At 40.7% G+C, this 22,756-nt stretch overlaps 4 protein-coding genes, 1 long non-coding RNA gene and 1 other non-coding gene across 7 annotated transcripts in view; 3 read left to right on the top strand and 3 right to left on the bottom strand.

Moving 5' to 3' along the window:
- Window positions 1-1,442: 1,442 nt before the first annotated feature.
- ercc3 (excision repair cross-complementation group 3) lies at window positions 1,443-7,860 on the bottom strand. The gene is made up of 15 exons (XM_034581241.1): window positions 7,690-7,860; window positions 6,894-7,096; window positions 6,526-6,762; window positions 6,374-6,423; window positions 6,151-6,286; window positions 5,890-6,060; window positions 5,048-5,252; window positions 4,514-4,828; window positions 4,243-4,427; window positions 3,735-3,937; window positions 3,555-3,651; window positions 2,960-3,077; window positions 2,756-2,874; window positions 2,030-2,179; window positions 1,443-1,918 (listed from the first exon to the last, which is right to left on the bottom strand). Exons 1-15 carry the CDS (start codon window positions 7,715-7,717, stop codon window positions 1,784-1,786), a joined length of 2,352 nt encoding a protein of 783 aa, XP_034437132.1. The 5' UTR covers window positions 7,718-7,860; the 3' UTR covers window positions 1,443-1,783.
- Window positions 7,861-8,245: 385 nt separating this feature from the next.
- On the top strand, window positions 8,246-11,311 carry gpalpp1 (GPALPP motifs containing 1). Its single transcript, XM_034581351.1, has 7 exons — window positions 8,246-8,453; window positions 8,570-8,696; window positions 9,552-9,650; window positions 9,774-10,026; window positions 10,240-10,404; window positions 10,506-10,610; window positions 10,687-11,311. Exons 1-7 carry the CDS (start codon window positions 8,369-8,371, stop codon window positions 10,903-10,905), a joined length of 1,053 nt encoding a protein of 350 aa, XP_034437242.1. The 5' UTR covers window positions 8,246-8,368; the 3' UTR covers window positions 10,906-11,311.
- A 584-nt stretch (window positions 11,312-11,895) lies between these two features.
- Window positions 11,896-17,630, top strand: LOC117759220 (general transcription factor IIF subunit 2-like). 2 transcript variants are annotated; one of them, XM_034581243.1, is made up of 9 exons: window positions 11,896-12,050; window positions 12,996-13,069; window positions 13,239-13,263; window positions 13,427-13,565; window positions 14,718-14,771; window positions 15,598-15,679; window positions 16,208-16,307; window positions 16,609-16,752; window positions 16,956-17,630. In XM_034581243.1, exons 1-9 carry the CDS (start codon window positions 11,985-11,987, stop codon window positions 17,076-17,078), a joined length of 807 nt encoding a protein of 268 aa, XP_034437134.1. In that variant the 5' UTR covers window positions 11,896-11,984; the 3' UTR covers window positions 17,079-17,630. The 2 variants fall into 2 exon arrangements, with proteins under 2 accessions (XP_034437134.1, XP_034437135.1); XM_034581244.1 differs by lacking the exon at window positions 14,718-14,771.
- Window positions 17,631-17,966: 336 nt separating this feature from the next.
- LOC117755801 lies at window positions 17,967-20,384 on the bottom strand. Its single transcript, XR_004612668.1, has 4 exons — window positions 20,227-20,384; window positions 19,022-19,197; window positions 18,595-18,684; window positions 17,967-18,129 (listed from the first exon to the last, which is right to left on the bottom strand). It is a non-coding gene; the product is annotated as an uncharacterized LOC117755801 (long non-coding RNA).
- On the bottom strand, window positions 18,430-18,562 carry LOC117759631. The gene has a single exon (XR_004613528.1). It is a non-coding gene; the product is annotated as a small nucleolar RNA SNORA31 (small nucleolar RNA).
- Window positions 20,385-21,379: 995 nt separating the features above from the next.
- LOC117755781 (protein TANC1-like) overlaps window positions 21,380-22,756 on the top strand; it is a 34,921-nt gene continuing 33,544 nt past the window's right edge. Inside the window, exons 1-2 of the mRNA XM_034575868.1 lie at window positions 21,380-21,494; window positions 21,681-21,779. Of these exons, the coding sequence (XP_034431759.1) occupies window positions 21,704-21,779 (76 nt within the window). The 5' untranslated portion in view covers window positions 21,380-21,494; window positions 21,681-21,703. The remainder of the gene's footprint in view (window positions 21,495-21,680; window positions 21,780-22,756) is intronic.

The raw sequence follows: 22,756 nt of genomic DNA, 5'->3' as shown, positions 1-22,756 counted from the left end.
TGATTACCTGTAACATGAAGCCAAACTGTACAGTCATACTGTATAACAAAAGGAAACCCTCCCACACTGTTTTCTTTCATGTGGGCAAACCAATCACCGGTTGTTAACACACTCACTGGTCTGTAAATGTTTAGCAAGCTACACTTTAAAGGAATTCTGATGGACTGTGTACAGTCTGCAGGAGGCGCAGGGCTTATCTCAGTGTGGAGCTCACACAGGCATGAGATTCATTTCTCCTAAACCTGATGGCCAATTGAGCCCCTTCTCCATAGAGATGAATGTTGCACCAGTGCTAGATGGCACAAATGTGAAATATTTGCAGGTTATTCCTGTCTCTGTCTCAGGAAGCATCCACGCTGTTATGAACTTGGGTCAAACCTTTGGTGTGATATTCTTAAAGTGGATTTCTAAACTTAAAATTGCCTTGATTGCAATTCAGAGAAAAAACGCACTGAGCTAAAACTTATGTTAAGTTATAAAAGACAATCAACAGTTATATATCTCACAAACAAGAATATTCTGACAGATTTCTTTTATTATTTTGACATTTTACACTATCAAACATTTACTTGTGTCTCTGTCAATTCCCTGCACCTCTCCATTCCGAGTTTGCACAATGCACATATTGGACCAAGCCACAGTTAGAGCCCTTCAAGGGGAAATTATTCCACGTTGTCTTGAGGAAAAGGTGGCTGAGCGGAGGAGGGTGTTTTCCCACACTTGCCATTTCTGGCAGCCTGCACCAGGCCCCAGGCTCTAGATGCATGCGTGTTTTTTTTTGAATATCTTCAAGTCTTCAACAAACCCAAACAAACACTCACCTCTCCCTATCCCCAGATTTTACTAATGCAAATCCCCAAAAGGAATCAAAGCTTTCTCCTCCATTCAGTCTACAAGGGAAAAACAATCTCATAATGCTACAACTCTTTACTGAGCCGGATTAAAAGTCAGCCGCTGAGGGTGGTGGTCTGGGGAGTGCGATGTGGTCTGGGGAGTGTGATGTGCCAGTGACGACTGTTGTCACGCCAAATTCCTGACAGGAAAGACTCTGGTTTTGAATGCAGCATATATTATGTCTGTAATAGGTGCACCAAACATTTAACTGGTTTGTCTCCGTGTTTGATCAAGTCGTGTCGCTTCCTCTTCTCATCTCCTCTGCGGAGTTTACTCGCACACCAACACAGGTGACGCAGCGATGAGGGTGAAGAGGAGGTGAACGGGGTGATGCATGTCCAACAGTGGAAACACAAAGTGTGAATACAGAGTTTCCACTACAGATCAAAGCTGTCAAACAATGAGCGTTGGTTTGTACCGTGTCAGAGTCTCTGTCTGAGTGTCCTCCCTCCACACTCCTGCTGCACTTTCAGATGTATATGACACAAAGACTTCAATTCTAGAATAATCTCCTCTTGTGAAATGTTATATTTTCCTAATGTGACACATTTTGATGGTTCAAAAGTTTAATCACGTGTAAAAAAATAAATAATCCAAAGACGTTTCTTCTTTTCCAAAACCCATTTAGCAACATTACAAAGAAAATTCTCTAACAAATCATATTAACGAACAACAACACCAAAGGCACAACCAGGAACACTGATCCGTATTATCCACTGATTTATGTGGATTTAATTTGTGATGTTTAAATCTTGGCCACATTAACTCAAAGCTGTATTAACAAAAGTCAATTTGGTTTTCATTCTTAGATGCAGTTCTGTGAAACCACCTCAAACAGTAGAGAAGCAACAGAGTAGGTCTTTCGGTGTGAACGTCCCAGTCAGTGCATCTACTTTCTGAAGCGCTTGAACAGCGGATGAATGCCCTTGAGCGCCGAGGATTTGCTGCCTCTGCTGTGATATTCCATGTAGACGGAGTCATCTGCACCGGACATGGAGCTCATGGTGCCCGTTCGCCTCGAGAACTGATAAGGAAGCAGCGAGAGATGACAACATTAGAATATTTCGACAATTTTACAAAAACAACAGTAAGCATGTAAGAGTTTTCTGAGTAAAAGTTTGGCGAAGGTCTTCACCTGTGGTCGTCCGCCAAATTCCCCCGCCACCACTTCCTCCTCAGCGTCCAGGTCTGACGCAGCGAGGACCTTCAGCAGCAGCTGCTGTTGCTCATCTCTGGTGGAAAACATCAAGTCTTCTTCCTCCATACCTGCCAACTTAGTGATGACCTATGAAACAAGAGGAACACGCCAAATTAGAACCAGTATTTTTTAACGAGAACAGACTGGGGTGTCACATAAATAAAGATCCAGGATCACAGCACAAAGATTTTCTTATTTATAAAGATTTTTCCAATCCTCCTGCAGAACATTTATTTTAATTTTAATGGCTGAATGCTATTTTATATATTTACAACAAAGACAAGTTTTTGAATGCTACATAAAATCTAAAATTTCTAGTCATTTTGTCCTTCAACTTGAGCTCCATTTCTCTAAATGAATAGATGCAGCAGATTCAGCAGATCAGGTGGAGCCCTCTTTGGATATAAAATATCTCTGTGATTGAAAGATGAGTTTTCTCAAACCAGATTCTTTTCTGGTCCATTTATTGTTTCTCTTATGTAAAACTCTTATTTGCTTTTGCCAGATCACTGTCACATTTCAGCGTTGATGAGCATGGAGGCAGATCCCTGGCAAGATTAAACCTGATGAACCAAAGGCAGCAACGCGTCTGGAGCAAGGATATAAATAACGGAGACAGTCTGCCACATGAACATAGAGGAGACACAAAGAGCGTGAAAGCACCTTAAAGCTGTAGCCCTGGTCCACCAAGAATCTCTGCCTCTTGGTGGAGTAAGCCATCTCCTGTGTGTCCTGGGACACCAGCGAATAGAAGTAGGCATTGTACTCCTCTGCAACCATTCCTATACAAGTAAGAAAGTCATGTCAGCATTTGTCAGGTGTGAGCAAACAATCCTAGTGTTTTTTTGTTGTCGCAGACACACGGACCTTTCTTGGCTCGTAAGACTCTACCAAGCCTCTGGGCCTCCTGCCTGCGAGACCCCCCATGGGAGGAGATCTGGATCAGAACATTGGCTTCTGGCAAATCAAATGAGGTGTCTCCAACCTGTTTGGTGGCAGAGATTTAGAAATGCAATATTACCACTGTATCAATGTCATCACTATGCATTTACTGTTATATTGAATGGCCACGTCCAGTCTGAATTTCTCTTGTGTCAAGATCTGAATCTTTGGCAAAGTGAAAATAGGATATAACCTGTCATCTCATTTATATCAAGCAATACAATTGTAAAATGACCACTGAGCCAGTACAATAAAAAAAGTAGTACACAGTGCAGATTACTGTAAATATGACCTTTGTTTCACAATAATAGTTTGTGAATGAGGTACATGTCTGAAAGGAGGATAAAATCATAAAATCATCTATATCAGGTAGGAGTATTGATTGAATTATTACTGTGTATGTGAACACACTGATAAGATGAAAGCGATATAGAAAAACTGGTGTGCCTCTTACTGGCCACAAGAGGGCACACTGTGGTTCATCTCACATGCAGTAAATCCATGAGACTGACTGATTTACCTTGGAGATGAAAATGGTGTTGATCTTAGGGTTGTGTTTGAAGTTCTGTAAAATCTGCATTCGCTCCCCCTGAGATGTCGGACCATAGATGTAAGGCCTGCGGACGACAGAGTGAGAGATGAAAACAAACGTAAAGACGAAATATACAGGAACGAGTTGTTCTGACTGTACATGACTCACTTGTTGAGGCGAATGGCGTAGTCCTTCAGGGCAAACACGTTGTCAGCAAAGACAATGATCTTGTCATTGCGGCGCTCATGAAAGCGAATGAGAAACTGGCAGGCTCGGAACTTATTGGGGTTCATGGTATAAATTAGGATGCGCTTCTTCGTCTTAATGGCCACGTACTCCCTGTAGAACTCTGGAGACATCGGGCACCAAACCTGAAGCACAGACATGGTTCAGATTTATCTGTGTGGAACAGGCTCATGTGTTCTTGGTCATGTAAGGAATATTCATAAAAAACGAAAGTAGCAGTTCGAAGCTTTGCAAAGAAAATGTTCTACTACATGTGAGACCCCGGCCCAAATAATTTAATGTTCAGCTTCTTGCAAATGGCTCCACACAACTCTGCATGTCTGACTTTATCGACTTGACATCTAGTTTCAAAGTCCACACAAAGAGAGGAGACTGTGCTGCCTACTTCATAAACATTTTACGTCTTTTCATGCTTATTTTTTTTACTCACCTCGGCACACTGGACTTTAGCGATGTAGCCGTTGTTCTGCAGTTCCATCCAGTTGGCCTCATACAGCTTTGGCCCGATTAGGAAGTTGAGGTCCACAATCTTGTCGTCCTCCCTGACCAGTGTGGCAGTGAGCCCCAGTTTGCAGTGAGCCTGGACGATGGTCAGAACACGACGAAACATCCGGGCTACAGAGAAGACGAGGAATCATTGCGTTAATGCATTAAGTAAGTTCACTGGAGCTTTTTTCTGGACTTGGACTATAACAGCTCACCGGGGATAGTGTGCACCTCATCCAGGATGATGAGTCCCCACTCCTGGCTCCGCATCCACTCCATGACCCTCTCGGCCTCCCAGGAGCGCTTGGTGGTGTGACCCAGCATGGAGTAGGTGCTGATGGCCACCGAGCAGCCGATGGGTTTGTCCTTGGCGTCGGACGTGAAGCGGCAGATCTGAGAGTCATCGATGGTGGACCACATCTTGAACTGGGCCTTCCACTGCTCCACCGACACAGAGGAGTTACCCAGAATCAGGCAGCGTTTACGCACCGTGCACGCTGCTGTCACGCCCACCAGAGATTTGCCAGCTCCTGGAAAGCAAAGGGGGAAATAAAATGAGTGTAAAACTTTTTACACAAAGGAAGGAGGAAATTCCTTGTTTCACATCAACAGGGCAAATATTTGTTTAACATTTTATACAGTACATTATTCATATTTCATTTAATTTAATCCTGTGTTTTTTTTATTATTGTTGTCCTTTCTGTTATGTCACTCAATGTTCTGTCCTCCCTCTGCTCCAGCTGTCTCACCGCAGGGCAGCACGATGACCCCAGAACGAGCACGTCCGTTTCCAAACATCTTGCGCAGGCTCTTTTCCTGGTAGGGCCGCAGCACAGCGGTGGGCTTCAGGTCTATGTTGATGTCTGGGTTGACTGTATCATTGCGAAAGTCGTACTCTGCCAGGAGGGGGTACTCCATCTGAATGCAACGTTTCTGCAGCTCTTCGATCATCTCCTACACCAGATTAAGAGAAAAGAAGTAAATACAAATCAGGGGGTTAGGGTTCAAAAATAGTTTTTTGATTTGTTCAGCGAGGTATTCATTTTTTAAATAAAATCACAACACGCAAACTGTGACTTAACGACATTGGTAATCAACTATACTGCCATATTTTACATTACGTACGTGTTTAGGATGTTTTTGTATAAATATGAATACATCTGCTCTTAAATTTAACTTCAAAACTTCTAGACAGCCATGTTGGTTTCTGTGCAGAGTAAAAAGCTGCACGGAAAACCTTGGTGCCGTATATTCTCAGGTTCCACTTTCTCAAATAGTAGGATTTCTTTCACTTTTGGGCATTTGTTCAGAAAAATCAACCAAGTAGAAACCGGGGGAAATGCGGCTCCCAACTTTTGTTTTTGCTATTTTCTGTACAAAAAAACCACAAATAAGAAGTAAAGAAGTAAATAAACACTAGAATCAATAATGAAAACTGTCATTTGCAGCCCCAGACCAAAATATTAAAAATGAAATAACTATATGACCACTGTCAGAGATACTGCCGCCAAAATCGCAAGCAAGAAGAAACAAAACAGTTTAAATGGTCAGTAGTGATGTTAACTTTGTAGTGATGAAATCAGATGTGTACCTGGCGAATCTCAAAGGACACAGTCTGAGTCTCCTCCTCCTCCTCCTCTTCTTTATCCATCTGTTCATAGTAGCTGAAGATGTCCTCGGGGACTTGCTGGGTTGAAGTTTGTCCATCGCTGGGCTGCTGTGAGTTGGATGTACCTGCCTTTTCCTGAAGAGACTTGGCGATCTGTCAGACACACACACATTAAAACTAAAACCGGGGATACAATATTTTATGTTTGAGTGTGTGTAAAAACAGACGTTGTGTGTGGCATACCGCTGACTTGCTGTGGATGATCTCAGTAATGAGCTCAGTGTCGGCACCATCTGCAGTACGCAGACGACATTCACGGATCACAGTGTCCTGCAGGAGGCGCTGGATCGTATCGGGGAAGGCACTCTCCACAAAGTACCTGAGGGCAGCACAGGCAGCACACTGTCAGAGGATCACTGAAGGGAAGATGCAAAGACAGAAGGAAAGGCTGCCGACATGACTTTACCTGTTGTGCTTGAGCACCAGCTTGACTTTGCCGTAGCTCACTGTGCAGAGCTAAGAGATGAGGAGGAAGTAAATGCAAGGATTAGATAAACAAATAATGCACATGACATCAAACAAAACATTTCAGAAAACCTTCCTTCAAAACCAGGATACCTGGATAAACTGCACGATTCCATCAGGTACAGACGTCTTGCTGAGTTTCTGCAGGTACTCCACGATGTCAGCGGTCTGCAGCCCCACACTGACGGCTGCATACAGAGAGTAGGCCGTCAGCTTGTACTCGTGGACGTGGTTCGGCCGGCACACCGGCTCTGCGATGGCCACCAAGAAATCCTGGGCGTACTTATACACCGGTGAGAAGGCCTCCAGGAAGATGTGGCCATCTGGGGCCTGGAGGAGGGAAAAGAGAAAAGATGATGAGCGAGAAATAACAGGAAACATCCTTTAGGATATATTGTAAAAACAGGACGTCCTAGAAAACTGCATCAAATGAGGAAACCAACAATCCAAGCGCCTCTTACCACCCAGAGGGGCCGAGAAGGGTTATCGTTCTTCAGCTGCATCTGAGCTCGGTAGTCTTTGGCTCCATACTCGTCCAGTTTGGTGCCGGACTCGTCCACTTGTTTCCCTGCGGCAGCGGGTATGGCCTCCTGAGACTCGCTGCCCCCGGCCTCGTCCTCATCGTCTTCCTCATCGTGGAAACGCTTCTTGGACTTTTTGGACTCTGCAAGAGTTAGAAATCGTTCTCAGTAACAACACAGAACTACGTCCATCTGATATTTTTTCTCATATTAGGATTTCAAAACACACTTCTGGCGATGCATTATAAAACAGCTTATGTGTCCTTTGACTACAACTGTTCAGCTCTGACTATTTTGGGTTTTATTCTATGTATGATGATTAACATGATGTTAAGTTCAAGTCTCTGAGTGTTTGTGTGCAAAAAGATGCTGCATTACACAAACAATTGTATTAGTGTATCATCCCTGCATTTCAATTCATGATAATACAAGAATAAAACACACACATCATCACAGATCTTGTTATGAGAAATGAATGTTGTGTATTTTAGCAAGAGGATATAAGCAAACCCTGAACTGTCCTTTCACTGCAACTGCGTCATCTCATCAACACGTAAATTAAATGATGCGTTCAAAGACTTAAAGTGGTGCCAGTGTACAGTTATCGCAGAGCAGGGAAATGTAAGTTTCAAGGAAACCATCAAGCGAGGTTTTAAGCTCCTGTCCCTGTCACACGGCTACTGAAGCTAACAGCTAGCTTAGCAAGGGGTTTTAAAAAGTAGCATCAGCAACTCACCGCGGTCTCCTTTGTCCCTTTTACCCATTTTGTAAAAGGTTTAAATCGACAGTCTTTTTCAAAACATGTCGGTTTAATCTTCTCACTCAGTCACAACTGATCTTCTGCTCAGATCGACTGGACGACGAGATGCTTCAGCTCCTGCGACATGATGGGACACATGAGATCAGCTCCGGCTTCAAAATAAAACAGGTTTAAAAAGTAAACAACTGTGAAAAAAGACTCCATTACAGTTACTTACAGTATATATGTTAACTGCTATAAAATATTATTCTGCTCATATTTTAACATGTTACCGTTGATATTTTTTGTTATGAAAAAGCAATTTAAACTCCCTTTGTAATTTATTAATGTAATATACATTTTTGTTTCTTAATTAGAAATCACCCTCATGTTATAAGGAAACAAAATTGCCTCAAAACATCTGAATAAAATATATTTAAAACACTGTAGTTGACTACAAATAAAAATACTGACCCTATTTTTGCTTTTATTCTTGTGTCTGGCTTCCTGTTTTAATGTGACTTCCCTCCCGGTAAAATGATGGAAGATGCTCAGTGTTTACTTCCGGTGTGAAAGGTTAAATCTCTTCCCACATCCATGGTTCCTCCTTCATTGTTCTATCAGACATTAACGAAACTACGTTGTATAAGTTACACACACATAAAGTTGTATAAACATGTCGGATGATGATTTAATCGGACCGGCTCCGCTCCTGAGGTTCGGGGGAGAAAGCGACCTAGACTCGGACAGTGACGATGGATGTGAGTATGAGAGCAAACACAACCTCACCTCAGGTTAAATGTGGTTTCGGTCACTTTACTTTGTGTCTGGAAGTGTTTCCCTCGGTGCTCAGCTGATTTCCTCCTGAATTGTGCAGTCGCCGGTCCCGCTCTGCCTCCGGGATACAAGCGGGGGGAACCGTCGAGCTCGTCGGATGAGAGTGAGCCGGAGGTGTCGGTGAAAAGAGCCAAGACGGGACACTCCGCTGGAGACGGACCCGCACAGTGGGTTCACCAGTCCATGTTACACACAGAGCCACCACCAGTGGGCTTATTAATGGATAATACATAGTTTATCTTTTCTTTATAGATATGCTGTAACCATTAATAACAACAGCTTCTGTGTTGCCACTCTTTTAGCTCTTTAATTCACCAGGGACGCGGCTCTAATGGACAGTTTGACCTCCTGCCCTCTGGAAAAGGACGAAATACTCATGTAAACTGTTTGTTAATGCAGTTTATAGATTGTCCATTACAACTGCAGACCTGATGCATTGCAGAACCTCTGAATTATTCACATTTTCGCTTTTGCTAATGGCTCAGTAGAAATTGGATAATCCACGACTAGAGTTGCAACGATAAATTGATTATACAATAGCTAATCAACATAATCGTCACGTGTATATGTATATATATATATATATATATATATATATATATATATATATATATATATACATACATATGAGTCCTTGTTCAAAGAACAGAATGTGAACTTCTAAAGTTAAACTTCCTAAGTAACAAAAACAGCTTTTACCATCAACATTTTAAGTTTTGTGTGTCAGCACAGAGCCAGACTCTGCTTATAGGTACATTAATAGTTGTACCACAATGTGACTGCAGTTGTAAATGTTATTAAGCAGTGTATAAGTAAATGTTCCTTATCAAGAAGAGACATAGAGAGTTTCCTTGAAAGACAAGTGCAAGAGGTGGATTTCCCACAACCTGGCAACCCAAACATTTTTCAGATTAATGGCTTAAAACTGATGAAGTATTTTTGTAATTAGGATTTAAAAGAAAATAGTACCAAAGAATTAAAAGTATCAACCAACTGAAAAGTATCATGTGTCTTTTGAACAGGGCAGAGAAAACAAAGACAAAAGATGTTGTTGACGACGACGATTTCTTTGGACCAGCTCTCCCACCAGGATTTAAGAAAACACAGAGTTCACCAGAGAGGTAGATGAACACATTTTATATTTTCTTCCAGTGAATTCCAAGATGTGACAATAAGTAGTTGAGGATAACCGTGTAAATAAAGAGTTTAATTATGGAAGCTGTAACTTCCTTGTGTTCCCTCAGGCTGCCTCTGCTGGGACCAGCTTTGCCTCCCGGGTTTCGCAGAGCAGCATATGATAAGGATGAGAAGGATGATGATGGCGGAGATGGTGAGGGTCCTGCCCTACCCCCCGGCTACCAGGCTCAGCCCTCCAGCAGCGAGGGAGAGGAAGAGGAAGTGATTGGACCCATGCCAACCAAAGGGCCTATCAGTGACTCTGTGGCTCAGGACTTTGAGCGCAGAGCACAGAGGATGAAAGATAAGCTCACTGGAGACGTGAGTCCTCATTTTCTTCCGCTAATTGTATTTACCAATAAAGGAATCTTAATCTTAATCTTATTTGCATAGTCTAGACTGTACAAATGCTACAGTTTAAAAATAACAGACTGTCTTCTCGGCTTGAAAAAAAAAAAATATTTAAAACATTATTTACGCAAAATGTCTTCCTCTGCAGTATGAATTCATTCCTGTGTGTTTCTGTGTAAGCAGGACACTCCTGAGATAGTTTCCAGAGAAACATGGATGACAGAGCTCCCACCAGAACTGCAGCACATCGGCTTAGGCGCTCGAACTTTCAAGAAGAAATCAGGTCCGGAGAACAAAGATCGCACCATGTGGACAGATACACCAGCAGACAGGGAGCGCAAGGCCAGGGTAAAACAAATTATCTGTATAGAATTATGTGTCATTTTTATCAAGCATCTTGGAGCCTTTATATATGACTTTCCTTTTGTTGGTCTGTTCTTGCCTGATAGGAACGCATCGAGAAAAAGGAGAAGGGTGAGGAGGAGGAGAAAGACAGTGTCCCACAAGTCCCCCAGAAGGACTTAGAAATGGCAGAGACAGTGTCAAAGTATAACGTAAGTGCTTTTACCTCATTATTCCTTTTTCCTGAATGTCTCTTTATATAATAAATGACCCCACTCCCTGTTACAGGAGTCTAAGCGTGCGGAGTCTCTGATGACATTGCACTCAAAGAAGATGAAGGCAAAAGCGAAGGAGAAGGCCGACGTGCCAGTGGAGAGGAGGCCGTTCGATCGGGACGAGGACCTGCAGGTGAATCGCTTCGACGAGGCCCAAAAGCAGCGGCTGCTGAAGAAATCTCAGGAGCTGAACACGCGTTTCTCCCACAGCAAGGACCGAATGTTCCTGTAACAGTCAAGAATGTGCTGCGTTTAAATGTGCAGACCTGCAGCCCCGGTCCAGCTGGTGACATTTTCATACAGAGTTTTTTACAACATAGACTGTCTCTACAGATGCAGGTCTGTGAGGTTTCATTTTGTGTTGGTATATGAGGTCAACTAAACTTGATGAAACAGACTATATGACATGACTGGACTGGAAAATGCCTCAAACGGATTCAAGCTGTTGTAAAGCTGCAGCCAGTGAAGCTTGTTTTTGTTCAGGAGACACTGTTACAGGTCTATTGATATGGAAGTGAATATTAAAAGATGTGCGCTTTTCTTGTGATGATATTCAGTGAAATCAGGTAATCTTTTAAATTTTGGATTCAGTAATCTGTGATACATTGTGATGCTAATGTATACTTTGTAGCGTTGCAGTCTTTCATGTGTCATATGAATGAACTTAATTTTCTTTGTTCTATTTTAAAGTGATTAAACATTTCGTTTTTTTCTACCTGTGTGTCTTATTTTCTTTATGATATATGCATTAAATTAAGTCTTAAATATGTTGTCTGACATCTAGGCAGCAATTTTAGTGATAAAAGAAAGACTGTTGCTTGGGTTCGGAGATATGAATAAACCTATAAATTAACAGATTAATTACATCTAAATGTAATAACCATAGACTGTATAAAAATAACTTTTGGATTGCTCTTGAATCATTTTGTGTATTTTCGGTCAGACCTGCAACAAACACTGTTACTAGTGCTGCTACAGTAGAGAGAGATTTTACAAAAAAGTTTATATTAACTGGTTTATCAATTTATCAATATTATGTTGCTTATCTGGGTCCAAGTCCAATTAACCAAATAATTGAAATAGGATCAATAGTAAATTAAACAAGAACGTAAATTTGTTATTCTTGAAACATTGAATAATGTTATAAAGTTAAAATAAATGTAACTTTTAACCATCAAATAACTTTTCGTTGCTTTTTAATGTGCGTTTGGGCGAGACAAAAACCGACTGTCCCTCCAGGGCCGCCATAGTCCATTGTACGCATGCGTGTGTAGTTGTGTTGACGAGCTCTCACAAGCGTCTGTTTAAAACATGTCGGAAAAGGGAGAAGTGGATTTAACTGGAGCCAAACAGAACACGGGTGTTTGGCTTGTGAAGGTGCGTGTTCATTTATTTTTTAATGGAATTGATCTAAATCGAATTACAGGGTCTGTTAAAACGCAGCTGAGGCTAACAGGCACGTAGCTTAGCATGTTGCTACGAGCGAATGAGTCCGTGCGTTGGGGCTAACGCAGGATAACGGTTAGCGAAGTGGAGCCGGTGATAACTCCTCTGTGTAAAGTTACTGTGGTGCCTCGTTACTGTGGATCTGACACGAGTCCGCTGATTCTGCAGCTGTCGGGGGGAATAAACGTGAAGGAACAGTTAACACAGCCGAGGGACATGTTTTCATCATGGTGGCGAACTCAGCTCCTGTGTTTATGTTCTCAAAATAAAAGGTTTCTGCTGTGGGAAGCGGAGGAATATACAATGAGGTCCAATTTCTCTTTAACTTGAATTGGAGGGATTGGAAATACCTATATAATAAATAAATGGGTGCTGTATAAGGTTTGACAATTTATTACAATAGTTTCATTCTGCTCCTTGAATCACTTCAGTATAATATGAAGTGTTTGAGGGGCCAAAGCAGTAAATACTAATAAATACTGCATTTCACCACATTTAAATATCTATTCATGTGGTGATGTTTAGCTCTTCCTGTGAAGATATTGGGTTTATAATGGTGTTGCCACAGATTTAGAACAAGCCTTTAAGTCCACATTTCGTTTCTCACCTACACATAGGTGGTATTTACAGTTGTCTAGCCTTATTTGTTGCCATACAGTGGCTAAAAAGCCTACACCCCCTAAGAAACCACATTTAAATCCTAAAGTTGTTGCATGATCCCTCTAATTTGCAAACAAACGCAGATGAAAACATAACCTTCTCGAAGATGGAAAAATATTATGCATCAACGCTTTTCTGTCTAGAAACTGGAGTTTGCCAGTTTATATGAAACCTGAAAGCTCCTCTCGTAAAATAAACCCATCTTTACTCACGCAGGTGCCCAAATACCTCTCTCAGCAATGGGCAAAAGCTTCTGGCAGAGGCGACGTCGGGAAACTCCGCATCTCCAAGTAGGTTAAACAACAGAAGTGAAATAGCAGAAGTCAGTGATTACGTGTGAGAAAATTGAAATATGGTTTGTCCTGATGCAGGGTAAATTTGTTGTAGTGTTACTGATGCATTTTAGATTGAATATTATGACCTGTTATTCTTATTGTCCTTATATTTTTTCTCTCCCAGGAAAGGAAACCAAGGAAAAGCAGAGGCAAGTGATGTTTGAAAGGAGAACAATTCATCAACGCTGAAAAATATTATTTATAGCATACATACGAGTGTTTTGGGCCTGTTGTATCGCTTTAGGATAACAGATCAAAAGTAAGAACATCTCCTGTAAAAGCCTAAATGATGATGATGCTGCTCCTCCACAGGTGAGTTTTACTCTGAATGAAGAGCTGACGGTGATTGAGGGTATAGAAGCCAAGACGGCGTCTGTGCCCCGCGAGCACCCGTTCACCATGCAGTCAGTGGGAGGTCAATTGTTGGCGGTCTACTCTGAGAATCCGGCAGGTGAGTCTCTCATCTCAAATACAAGAGGATTCCGAGTGTGCATTTGTGTTATATTACTGACCTGTTTGTTCTAGAGCCCAGAGGTAAGTTGTGTGTTGTCAGGTGGTGGAGGCATCTATCCCGCTGCTGTTTGTGCTGCTTGCTGTCTTTTCATGCACAGTCCTTCCCCGTCTGCCCTGCTTGTCCTAGTTCTGGGATGTGTGGGTACACTTTTTCCTGTGTTGTGAAGTTGCCCTCTGTCCTAACAGAGTACGGATGCACTGTACATAACAGACAATATACAGACTCAATGAAAAATAGTGGCAAGCTGGTCTGTTGGAAATATGTTTATGTGTTTCTGTCTCTGTGTGTATTTGAGTTTGTTTTTAATCACTTGTCATTCATTTGTTGTGGTTTGACCTTTTCAATCCGCTGTCATGCACTTGAGCAGATTGAGTAAATGATCCGGAATCCATGGCTTGATTTAGAATTGATTTAACATAGACCAGATCAATATCAACACAAATCATTCCCAGTATGGTGATGATTTAATTTGTGCATGGGTGTTTTTGGTTTGGTTTGAATTTCACCAGCCTTGTCTGCCTCCTGAAAGTAATTCTGACATTTTGTTGCTATGGGTGCTGGTGAGCTTGCGCTAGTGTGCTTACATTGGGACATCATTGTGTGAGTGTGTATGTTCTTTGCTCTTTAGGGCTGCACAGTAGAAATGGCATCATTAGTATTTTTTATTTTAATAAATACAACTAGAAATGAATTATCTTTAATGGAGACCTGCCCAAGGCAGCTGCTGAAAGAGAAGAGAGGTAATTATTGCTAAACTGTTTACTATTTAACTTTACACTGGAGAAATGCATTGCAAACATACAGTGTTTTACTCTGTTTCAAACAACACGTGTGGTATTTGTGCAGCCCTGTTGTGGATGTGTGTTTGTGGTGGGGCAGTGTGTCTGCACTGGCTTGTTTTTAAGGGCATGCTTGCTTTGCTCCTGCGCTCATGTACATAATCATAAGTACACAGAGTGGCTCTGTGTGATTAAACCTTTTCGTGTGCAACTAAACCCTAGTTGTGGTTCTTAATGTTCGATCCCCTCCTCCCTCCGTCTTCCACCCCCTATATTTTCATGTTCACCATCCCTCCCTCCCTTCCTGTAGGCCAGTCAGAAGAGAGATCTGATGGCAGCAGCTCAGGGGCGGGGGCAGGTCCAGGTGAGTCCTCCACATCGCCTGTGAGTGACAAAATTGCACCACTGGGAATCAAACACACTGAGTGTGCAATATTTTTTTGATAAAATGGCGTTTGTAGTATCACAACAGTGACCCATACACATGCTTTGGAGGATGACTTGGTACCAAAAGTCTTATCTTAGTTTGCACCATCCTGACTCGAAGCTGGAAATATGGTTCCACTGAGTTGGGGTTGAGCACAGTGCTACCTGCTCAGGATAATGGCTTCAACTGTCAGTAATGTTAGTCTGTATCTCTACTGGAAATGTTCATTGGAGCTAAGCTTCCTTCAAAACTCTATATAAATAAGCCCAGACTCTGTGATGTGATCGAGTGGTTCTTTAGTGAGTTGTTTCAGAATCAGGGATTTCTTCTTCTTTTACCTGTTCAGTGTATTTAGATCATTAGGTCACATCATTTTCTTTTCATCGGGTGAAACATCTACTTTCAGACATGCACTGAACTCCTGGAATTATCTGGAGGGGCTGTATGTGAGAACATGAATGTAACGGCTTAATAGAGCTGTTACTGGGAAATAAACTTTCCTGGTCATGATTTCGCTGACAAGCTGAATTTCTTTCAACTTTAGAAGAGAGAGCTCTGACTAAACTTGATTCAAAAACTTGGAAGCCTATGTTTCTGAGGTGTATTGTTTTTTTTTCTCATAATAAATGGCCCATTGTTCACTTACACATTCACACACTCATCCTCCATTCAGATACCAATGAAACGAACATGCACTAAAAAGCACATCGGGACTTAAAGTTTCTATTGAACTATTCTTTTAATCTACTCTGCTCTTTTTCAGATAAAATAGCCTTGGAGGGAGTGGTAGTGCAGAGAGCCGAGTGCAGACCTTCTGTTAGTGAGAGTTACATGAGGCTGAAGAGGTGAGCACATCTTTTTATCTGTGTGTATATATAAAAAGTTATATTTGGTCTTTTTATTTATTATTATAATATTTTTTTTAGTTAAACTGTAAAACATCATGCCTCATTTACATTTCTTTCTCAAAAGGATTTGATAATGACATGTTAGGAATCATTGCTGATTTTATTTCATTAAATGAACACATTGGGTGATATAACTTTTTACTCACTAATATCAGTATGGGGGGGGCTCTAAAATACAGGTTAGCTTGGGTAACCTTTGTTAATATATACACACAATATGATATCCATTTATAAATTGAATATCTCGAGATTTAAAGGCTAAACTGTTATTTTATATTGACCTTCGAAATAGAAATTTAAGATGCTAAGTATGATCGTATAATAAAGCATATAGTATTAATTGCAGAGCTTTTGTATCACATAGAATTATATTGTACAGGTGTGGAAACAGTATTTGTTGTCATGTGTATATATATATATATATATATATATATATATATATGATGATTTCTTATTGTCTAACAGGATACAAATAGAAGAGTCCTCTAAGCCAACCAGGCTGTCGCAGCAGTTGGACAAGGCCGTCACCAGCAACTACAAACCTGTGGCCAACCACGCTTACAATGTAAGAAACAAATACTGTATAGGATTGTCAAGTTTTTTAATGAATGGACTTGTAATTGAAATATATTTATTATGAATTACTGCTAAGCATATTATGAATGACCTGAGGAATAAATTAACAACCTCAAGCAATTATGTTGTATGTTCATACATGATGGAAATTAAAGGGAGTAAAACCCATTTTTGTTATTTAGAACATGTCAGTAATTGAACGTGACTTAAAAGAACAGTGATGTTTAAAGCTGTTTTTATGGCTTTGTAAGGTGTGGGCCTTAATGTGATACCTGATTTCTTCTCTTCAGCTCGAGTATGACCGGAAAAAGAAGGAAGAGGGCAAGAGAGCCAGAGCCGACAAACAGCAGGTGTTGGACATGTTGTTTTCTGCTTTTGAGAAGCACCAGTTCTACAACATCAAGGACCTGGTGGATATCACCAAACAGCCTGTGGTAAGACAACAGGGCAACAAAAGAACCACCGACTGGTTTCAAACAATAGGAAATTCAATTTTAGATTTGACATCTTGTATCTTTTAGGTCTTCGTGTTACTCGTTGCTGCTTTATCTCAAGGGAATAGATATTATGCAGTACATGTATTTGTTCTACCTTTTTATTAACCTGAAATTAACCTTTTGTCTTTTTCGTCTCGCAGAGTTACTTGAAGGAAATCTTACGAGATATCGGCAACTACAACGTGAAGGGAACACACAAGAACACGTGGGAGCTCAAGCCTGAGTACCGACATTACCACGGTGATGAAAAGACTGATGAATAGTATCTGATCCTCCCAAGGTCAATGTCTCTTCATCGGGGTTCCTCCCTGATCAGACCTACGAGCTTGCTCCTGATTTCCTTACATCAGGTTTCAAAACACACTGGATGAGGTCAAGCTAAAGTTGTTTTTCTAGAGAGGTACCGCTTCTTACTTTGAAGGACGGATGATCGATGGTAAACAACTTGACGTTTATAATCTAGTGTGCACCGTCTCTTCAGCTCCAGCAGACCCTCAAGGTTAAATGCCCTGGTATTTGATTTAAATTTTGTGCATCAAGGGCATTGGACAGTTTTCCATGAAGTAGAAGATGCACTGAATTTTATTAATGTTTTGAAATGTGTATATCGATTTGAAACTAATGTGACGTGTTTTCCTAGACTTTTTACAGGCTTCCCGACCATTACTTTGGCAAAAAGATTCAGCCTGAACTTGCAAAGGCAATATTTTTAGACTTGTGCCATTATATTATGTCCCCACATTGTTTAATGTTCACTGTAAAATTTTTAAGTGGTTTACATCTGATTGATGTGTAATAAAGTTTCAATACAAAAATCCTTGTATGATCTCTTAAAATCTTAGAATGGTATCAGGGTTAACTAAGCCAGTTGATGAGTCTCTGTCCAGGTCAAGAGGACAGACAGGTTCCCTGAAGCCTGAGAGAGATCCTGGTTATTTTTTTACTTACTTTAATCTGGAGTCAAGTTTTTAATCTCTTCAATACCACTTGACCGGTATTCAAAAAATGTAATCCCTCACTAATCTGTACAATAAGAGTCTCAAGTAGGCTTGTTAAACCAACCAGAGTAGCTGAAGATGCTGCTACATCAGTGGATAACTGGATCGGTTCAACATAACGTACAAGTTTTTAAAAAACGTAGCAAATGGAGATGGAGTTGAAAAACATTTTTATTTCTTAAATTGGAGTACAGTGTAGATTCATAATGCATTATTTATAAGACAATATCACAAATAGAATCACATTTAGTAACAAGTTTCAGGAGGAGGACGATGTTCCACTGGTCCACTTTCCTTCAGGAGCCCAGTGTCTCACCTGAAAGAGAATTAAAACCTGTCAGATACAACACAGCACTGTCATACTGCAACAGGTATGTGCTTCAATTCTCAACTAGACAAGATAACATGTAATAAGCCTTTATATACTTTGTTTAACACTAAAGAACTGTGATGACTGTGTAAACCAAACAAACATTTCCAGAAACAGACATTAACTTGACAGGATTCTAGACATTTCACCTCTCTAAAAACAGGAGCATCAGCTGGATTTAGCAGGTAAAAATCCACACTTATCACACATCTATGAATCTGAGCCTGGTTCATGGCCATCAAGCTTGAATGTATTCCTCAATTCAATCTGTGCTGCTATATAATGGAGCAGTCAGGAAGTATGAAGAAGATTTAGTTTAGCATCACTTTGCAAACCCTTAAGCCAATGCAACTTGCTTAAGGGCTATCAGTGGATGCAAAAACAACTCAAATTAAAAACCGTGGTGCTCACCTGCAAAGCACGAGCACTTCCTACGACTGGGTCTTTCACAGCTGCTGCAACATATCATGTGGTTTCATTTCCCAAACATCAACCCGGAGACTGGAAAAGGAGGAAGAAAAACATTCAGGCTTAAACCAAGTTATCTGTTGAACATGCAGACATTTGGTTTTATACTCAGTTACACTGGCAGTGATCAATGACAGCTACAACACTGTAGATATTAGTTTATGATTTATCCTCCCCCCTTCAATCCGAGGCACCATGGAAAAGAGGCGAGCAGAAAGCGCGGGGACATTTAATATTGCATCTGAAATTTTAAAACCCAGTATCTCTCACGTCAGAGAGGCCAGGCTGTCAAAGATGCAGCTTGTGAAAAAGGCTTTACAGTAAGAACACCACATGCACATCCACAAAACAAGAGGTTACAGTCTCTTACCTTTTCAAACGGCGCTGATTCAGACAGGAAGTCCTTTCAGACCCATTTCCTGTAGTAGTCACACTGCTGTAACTGCAGACTGTGATGTTAGTAGCAGGACATTCTTCAGAAGATCAGACACCACCGTCATCCTCCATCAGGATCATACAGGTGTCCAACAAAAGGCATTTGATCCACTGGGGGGGGGAAGTGCAGAAGAGGATTGTTTATTTTCCAGAGCTCCATATATGGTACAAATACCTTAATGATCAAGAGATAAGAAAATAACTGACATCACATTTTACTGGTTTTGTCCTGCGAATGTAATCTATAATGTAATCCATCTAATTCTCACATGATTGATTCAATCAACTATTAGTTACAGCTCTAATCTGTTTATTCATCAGTACAGGGCTGAATAGTAACTTTCAAATCTTTAGTGCAGTCGATCCTGGATTAGTAACCATTTTGTCTCTATAAAAAGTGATTATGCAGCCGTGTACTGATGCATTAGCAGATTAGAGCTGTAACTAATAATTGATAAAGCAACCATCTTATTCTCAGATGATGGATTGATCAATCAACTATTAGTTATGGCTCAAATCTGCGTATTCTTCAGTATAGGGCTGAACATTAACTTTTAAATTCCAGGACAAGCTGGTTACTAACCCAGGATGGACCGGACTAAGGATTACCGAAGAAAATACATTTCAAACTGGTCTATTTAAGTTTGTTAGCTTCTATTGCTGCATTAAATCCACGTGACTAACGTTTAAATCACTGAAACCCACATTGAACGCGAAGTGAAGAAGCCAAATGATTCAGTGATAAATTAATTTAACATCCAAACCTTTGTTTATCCCAGAAACTGGAACACATGAACATCTAATGATGGCTACAATCCTCCAGTTAGCATCGAGGCTAGCTGAAGCAGGGCGTGCTAGCAACGACGCTACCCAGGCTATGCTAATGTTAACATGTTGCAGCACGTTTCTCTGTCTGAAAAACGACTTTAATGATATTTCACTTAGCTCCACTTGTTGCTAACTTAACAGCTAACAGAGCAACGCTGGTATTCCCGAAGGTTAAGAGTCATAAAACGGATTCTGACGCTGATTCAAACGGGTCCGGCTAATTTACACGTGTCCACAGATCGAGGCTCAATCTCCGTCACCGCGTCGTTAACGTTGCGTTGTTCTCCTGATGTGGTGAAGTTAAATACTTACGATAAAACCTGTCGGGACACTTGCTGGAGCCCATGATGATGTTTGGTTTTATGAAGTGAGGACGTGTTCGATTCCCTCCGCTCACACGTGTCCGCTGAAGTAAAGACCGAGGAGACGCGAGCTTCTTCTTTAAATAGGTTATGGCTCATGTTCGCCCCCTTGGGGAGGAAGAACGAATTTCCTCTGCCTCCCCCTAGTGGAGATGACGTGAACTAGTTAACAAAGTTATGAACCGCTGAAACTATATTTTATTTTTTCTTTAGAAACAATAATTTCTATTTCTTTAATTGTTTATTTATTTGGTCACTTGATATTTATTGTTCTGTAGTTTATCTTCCTCTCTTTTTGCTAAAAATAACAATGCAACTTGGTTTATATTAGATTTTTGGTATGTAGGTGTATGAGTTTGTATGTATGTAAAAAAAGGGTTAGGGTTATATATATATAGCCTTATTTTTACTATTTATATTGTATTTATTATGACGTAATTAATTAATAATTCTGCACTTGGCTGCAGTACATTACTATACATTACATTATATAAATACTGTTGACTTCCCACATTGCTCGCAAATATAAGGAAACTGCATTATTGCTTGGAATCTTTTTAATAACTAATATCAGGCTACAAACCTTTATGCAATCTGGCCTTAGGTTTTGCACTGTACATATTTTCCATTTCAATCTATTGTATATTTATTCTACATTTCCTTTGCCCTGCTTATGTATAATTTATATATAAATGTGATTCAGAGCTCTGTGCTTTGAAGTCTTGCTCTTTATCATACGTTGCTGCTACTATTGGATTTTGCACCAATGTGGCAATGTTACAAAACCGTAGCCTATATAGATAATAACACTTCCACCATCCAGGATGAAATATTAGCCTGATCTTTAATTTGTTTAGTTAGATACTTAAACAATGTTTGACTTTATAACATTTAAATACTAAACAATGATCATTTTGGGGCTTTACACAACTATCCCCAGTATAGGGTACCATGTTTGATACATGGGCCTAAAGTGACATGATATAACATGATAGCCTATCACAGCAAGATTAATTAGATATCTGTTAGTCATTATTATGATTGAGGCTAATAGAGCAGAGACCTACATCAAATGTGGACATGCACGCGTGTGCACGATGCACGTCACCGCCTCCTCCTGCCTCACTGTGTGACTGAGGAGCTGCACAGAAGCTTTTCCTCTGGCGTCCTGTGGATTAACGAGAACCCATGAAACCATCCAAGACGACTTGAGAACAGGTGAGTTTACTCTTCATCTCAAAGTGTCATCCTGTTTTATCTGTGAACAGTTTAATGTAAAAATAAAATCTCATTAAGGTCTCATTTCAATTAAACTCAGCTCCTCCAGCAGACGAATTGAGAGTTAAGAGCTGGTGTAATGTTGCCTGAAATCAAATGAACATGTTGATTATGGTCCCTCCACAGACAGTAAAGCAGCAGCTACAGTGATGTTCAGGGCGGTGTTTGGAAACAGGAGAGAGGGAGGAGGAAAACGTGGAGAAAAGAAGACCCAGAGACATTCAGGTGAGAAAAGAGCAACTAAATCTACATGTGCATCGTGTCTCTGTGTATTTGTTGCTTTAATAAGATGTCATCTCTGCTTTTATCAGCATAAGGGATAAATGTGCTGTCCCCTGATCTGTCATATGTGCATGTGGAGATTTATCTGATGTTGTCACACGCAGGTCTTGCATTGTTTCATGGAAATATTCAGGTTCTCTCCTCTTGGGTGATACAAGTAGAGCCATTTCAATTAGCCTAATTCATCAGCGTGTTCTGTCCTTCGCACAGTGTCCCGCTGCTTACATTTAAAGTGTGTCAGGCAAAGTTAGACTGGGTCAGGCAAACATCCTGACCTACTAAAAAACCAAAAAACCTTCTGGATTTCACAAGGAATTTGTGAATGAACGAGAACAATCTGTGCTCTCTGACATGAAGTGTCTCGCATCTGCTGTAAACAAGCTGGATGTTCGGCGAACGTGACCTGAAACAAGTGGAACGTCGTCCTGTCAACTGTGAGTTTGTATCTCAAGCGTGTCAACTTGCTGCGGCACAGAGCAGATTTCAGACTGCGCAGTGGAGACAGACGAGCAGAAGCAGCAGAGCTCAGTATTAGAGCAACCATGTTGTCCATTAATATTTCATAACGCGCTGCTTCTGGGTGAGAACATAGAGGAAGATAGGGAACTGTGTCAGTCTCATTAAAAATATATAGTTTGTTTACGTTGCTTTTTTTATGGCTCTGATCATTCACAGAGCGATAACGCTTCTTCAAATAGGATCATTACAAGTTTTCAAGCACTGATCTCTTTGCACTTTTATGAACAATGCAACAGTTTGTTATGTGTATTTGTAAAACGAGGTAGCGGTGCTCTGACTCCTTGTTTCTCATGGTGGCAACAGCAAAAGAAAACAGACTGTTAAGAGTCATTCTACAAGAAAAATAGAAAATGTGTCAGCTTGTTATAAAGATTCACAAAAGAAATGCACAGTTATAAAAA

This window comes from Hippoglossus hippoglossus, chromosome 3 (genome assembly GCF_009819705.1).
Source record: "Hippoglossus hippoglossus isolate fHipHip1 chromosome 3, fHipHip1.pri, whole genome shotgun sequence".
In the NCBI taxonomy this organism is placed as follows: Eukaryota; Metazoa; Chordata; class Actinopteri; order Pleuronectiformes; family Pleuronectidae; genus Hippoglossus; species Hippoglossus hippoglossus.
Note: the sequence above shows the minus strand (reverse complement) of the source record. Positions and strands in the feature narration are given on the sequence as shown.